The sequence below is a fragment of the Pistacia vera genome, unplaced genomic scaffold (assembly GCF_008641045.1).
Source record: "Pistacia vera cultivar Batoury unplaced genomic scaffold, PisVer_v2 Contig106, whole genome shotgun sequence".
Lineage (NCBI taxonomy): Eukaryota > Viridiplantae > Streptophyta > Magnoliopsida > Sapindales > Anacardiaceae > Pistacia > Pistacia vera.
The window spans coordinates 455720-460330 of NW_022195093.1; the positions used below are offsets into that span (position 1 = coordinate 455720).

Genomic DNA, 4611 nt, shown 5'->3' on the forward strand with positions numbered 1-4611 from the left:
AGGTGGTTTTTGGGACTCTTATTTGGTGTCAATTCTAGGGCCTCGAATGATTAGTTGAGATGCGAACAAACTGGCTCAAACACTCCGGGTGATTAAAAAAAAATCGGGTGAAAATTCAATCTAGAGATAACTCAACTGATAAGTGATATTTTCAACTTATACTATCGCAATGGTCCCCATATGAAGTGAGTGTGTTGACAACTAAAGGAGTTCTATGATTTTTTGGGTATAGGTTTTGGCAGGCTAAACAATTCCATCTAAGTTCGTTTAACATTGAATTATGATAATATACAAAGTATGGCTAATTTGACTTTTGTTCTGCACGCTAAATTGTTGCAATTTGCATAGACATATAGATATGTATATTAAGTTGTTTGTGTCACCATGACTAGGAATTCCAATAGCATGCTTGCACAGATAATACCACTTAAAAAGCCTTGATTTTTTTTTTTTTTTTTTTCAATTGTGGCAAAGTGAATGGTGGCAACATGCAGCCACCACACACCACTGAAAGTTGATCTGCATATCTACTTATTGGAATTCCATCATGAAGAACATATTTCAAAGAAAAATCCAGAATCAGCAGCCAGATTAGACCAAGAAATACGAGCAACTTTAATCACTACACTGACATGATGTACATCATACTATCTGAATACGCCATTTTTTTGTTATAAATACTAAAACAACAGAGGTTATAAAATATAAGTTCACAACTACAAAAGAATTGTCACTAAGGCTACTAAAACCAACCACCACAATTGAACTGATCTTCTATTTAAATATCTGAAGTTGGATTCATTTGCTGCTGCTGCTGCTCCAGATGCAGGGGTGACACTAACTTCAGGCAAGTCACATACCCCGAAAGTCATATTCGCCTGCATAATAATAATCAGATAACCAGCTGTTAATCAAACGTTCACTAAAATATCCGGCCATATGAATCTCCTCATTTGTTACAAACCTTGCAATTGGCGACATTTCCACAACCACAAATGAGATGGCCATTAACCTCATCGACAGCTTCTGGGGTACCCCCGCCATCACTCCTCTGAAAATTTCACACACATAAGTTTTACTTTCGTAATTGGACACCATTTCATTGTATTACATGCTTTAGCTGGTGAGATATTCACATACAATTCATACCTTGTAAAAGTCAACAGCAATGAAATTAGGCCATCGCTTGCCTGCAGCTTCATAACATGTGTTTAGCATGCTCATCAATGGAGCTGAATTATACTTGCAAGCTTGGGCAAAGTCAGGCCTATCGGGAAAGTAATTCACTAGGACTAATGACCTTAATTGTGTGTTCATGGGAGGTGATTCTGCCCGGTTTGGACATGAACCAGCCACCATCCCACCATTCCCATCTGCAGTATCAACGCCAATCATGATCACTTAATTACATTTTTCATACATTCCTTTTTCAGTTCAATGGAAGTTATAAATTAAGAATATATAACAATAGTATTCAATACTCACATTGGTTTTCTACCATGTAGCTCCATTGATAAGCAATCCCTTCTGAAGCCTCTTTAGCAGACTTGGAAGTAAAAACTACTAAACGCTGATTGTTTCGAATCATATCATCAACCGTTGGCCAATCTCCTCCATTTTTTGGCATTCGAGTGACTGGAAACCAGTATTTCGCGAGGCCAGCAGCAACAAATACATTAGTAAGTCCATTTGGTGATGTAACATAGTCCTCAATGATAATAGTGACAATCTCTGCGGGATTCGCTTCGAGAAATTTTTGCACCTCTTTCAAAACATTTATAGCCGGTTGCTGAAAAATAAAACAACAGATTAACTAGCTGTTTAGAGAACATAAGCAACAGACAACTAAATGACATCCTGGAACTAAAGTTCTTGAGAAACAATGTTTTAGAAGACTTGGAAAATGGAAAATAAGTCATTTATTACGATTCAAAATTGTGGAATTTTAGGATTTAGAAGATGGTTTAAGTTTCAAACTACAAAATGAAATGATGTCTCCATTAATAGAGGTAATTTCCCAGCACTGTTTGTCTACTTACAAAAGCTGAATTGTCGTAGCATTGGCCTCCAAAGGAATGACACAACCAGATGTCATTTTTGTAGTCATACATATCCAGCATTAAACCTCTAACACCATTCTGCAAGGAAAGGCTAAACCATTAGAGATATTATCAATGGTTAACATCCATTTACAATTGCGAAATAGACCAGTTCTATTTACAGGCATAAAAACACCAAAATTAAGTAGCCATCTAATAAAGTCTTAAACATATTTGTCACAATGTGTCCATTATCGATCATTTTGGTCGTTTGATCATTAAAAAAAAAAAAAAAAAAAATTCATATAGCATGCGATCTAATTGGTCATTATCAAGTGGATAATGGATGATTGAGTTCAATTATCGGGAAAGCATCAGAAGAATGCGAAATGACATCAATTATATAAACTAGTGTAAATGGAAGACATGTGAATGGAAGTCTGCTAAACAAAACATGTTGGAAATACTTTTCAGTCAAGAATCAAGATTAATTATTTAGCTAAAGAAGAATCACATGTGATTCACATTGACAATTTTCTTTTTCTTTAAAAAAGAAAACTTCTCACATGATCTGTTCAGCATTCAACCTCTAAGGTCACATCATTTCTCAACTTTTGCTTTCCCCTTTCACAAAGTTCATACTTATCCTTTCCAATTTGAAAATTGTGTGTAGATCAAAGATATAATGATCAAAGTCAAAATACATCTAATGACATAATTGATCAACAAATAGTAGGTGAAAAGTCATTCGAAATCTCATCCCAAAAAAATGCGATACCAACTATATGTTTGAACAAAACAACAATGGCCACCGCCAAACCGCCTCAAAAACCTGAAGTCTTTACTGGAAAGTGAAGCAGAAAGAAGAGAAACAAACATACATTGAGCTGGCTGGTTATGGAGTCCTGCTGATTAGTTGGAGCAAGAATCACAGACCCAGTTGCAGACTTCACTCCGAGTCTCGCAAACGAGTTGTGAGTCGTCAGCCATGAGTACCGATTAAATGGCAATCCCTTCACCTGATCACACCATCAACACATAATTAAGTACATGTATATATCCATACATATGCATGCTTAATATAAATAAATTAAACAATAAAACTTGAACTTGATGGACCTGTGAGGTGGGATTGAGAGGCTGCATTCGCGTGCATCTCGGCCGCACATTCCCATCAGCAACACAGGTTTCACAGTGTAAACCCGAGTCGCAGTTTTTATTAACTACGCATATCTGTCCCTCCTGCTTGTTTGTCGTCCCACAATTAACCACAACCAACAACAGATATAATAAACAAAAGAAGAATTTGACAAAATTAATATGGAAAAAGTTTGAGTAGTACCTTAAGAGAAAAGGAAAGACTGAAGAGAAGAGTTGCAATGACAGCAAAGATGAACTTCTGCAAGTGAATTTTATAGTGTCACTTTAAGTATATTCAATTAATATTAATGACAATATACAAGAAAGAGAAGGTTGATGACTTGCCTGCATTGAAAAATTTGATGTGGGTGTTATTGAGAGAGAAAGAGCATAGCTGAAAGAGAGTCACGAACAAGTAGAAGTGGAAAGTATGGAGCACTAAATAGTTCCATTATTTATGGTAACAGCAAATCCTACTATTAAGCCTACATTTGATCGATTATCTATGTAAATAATTATCCTTTAATTAAAAATAATTATGTTTATAGTATGTGAAGGAGAGACTTAAACCCTAGCAATGATTAAAACTAATTTATGTGTTAAAAAAATGAATTACGTTTGTGGGATGAACTATCCTCTGCTTTCTGGGTTGAAGTTCCATAATATATGAATAGAAAATGAGAAAAACGTTTTCTTCAGGATACTTCACTCCATTAATGTTGCTTTTACAAAACAATTTCATTTTCCTAACCTTCTGGGTATACTTTGCTTTTGAAAAACAAAAGTTTGTTGGTGTATTTGTCTTTGAAGCACAGTCATCGATAAATGTCTATAATGTGCAAGTTTCAGCCTTGAAAACATGCTTTGCTTTACATGAATTTCATGTACAATATCAGCTAACGCCCCCATTTATTTTTTCAGGGTCAACCTTTGATACCTTGGAACTATTTTTTTTTATGACTAGGGGTCCTCTAGGACTTTGGAACTATCGACCGGATAAAAGATCTAGTAACTACTCCTATTAACACCTGATAAAAGACTCGAACTTAAGACCTCTTGAATAATACACTCAAGAGTCTCCATCGAACCACTCAGTTCTATTCTTTTAAGAAACATATATACCCAAAAAAGAAAAAGAAAAAGAGTTGCTTACCAATGTAAATCACCCACATGCTAGATGAAGAAGTTGTTTGAGACAATTGAATTTGATATTGGACATTACTTGAAAGCAATACTAATTGAGACTGCAAAAGTTTTGGATAAGCGTCAATTAATCCTCCTTCAACAACAAATATGATTTGTAGTAAACATTATACACGAATAAATGACTTTTTCCCACCCAAGGTTTGCCTTAATAACACTTTCCCACCCAAAATTTTTCAAAATACCCCTTTCCCACTCAATGTTTATATTTTGTTAATACCCTCTACTC

At 35.2% G+C, this 4611-nt stretch overlaps 1 protein-coding gene across 1 annotated transcript; it reads right to left on the reverse strand.

The window, feature by feature from the left end:
* Positions 1-441: 441 nt before the first annotated feature.
* Positions 442-3773, reverse strand: LOC116129984 (PI-PLC X domain-containing protein At5g67130-like). The gene is made up of 9 exons (XM_031415728.1): positions 3525-3773; positions 3382-3438; positions 3159-3281; positions 2921-3058; positions 2040-2138; positions 1486-1789; positions 1150-1373; positions 965-1051; positions 442-878 (listed from the first exon to the last, which is right to left on the reverse strand). Exons 1-9 carry the CDS (start codon positions 3528-3530, stop codon positions 717-719), a joined length of 1200 nt encoding a protein of 399 aa, XP_031271588.1. The 5' UTR covers positions 3531-3773; the 3' UTR covers positions 442-716.
* Positions 3774-4611: the final 838 nt, after the last annotated feature.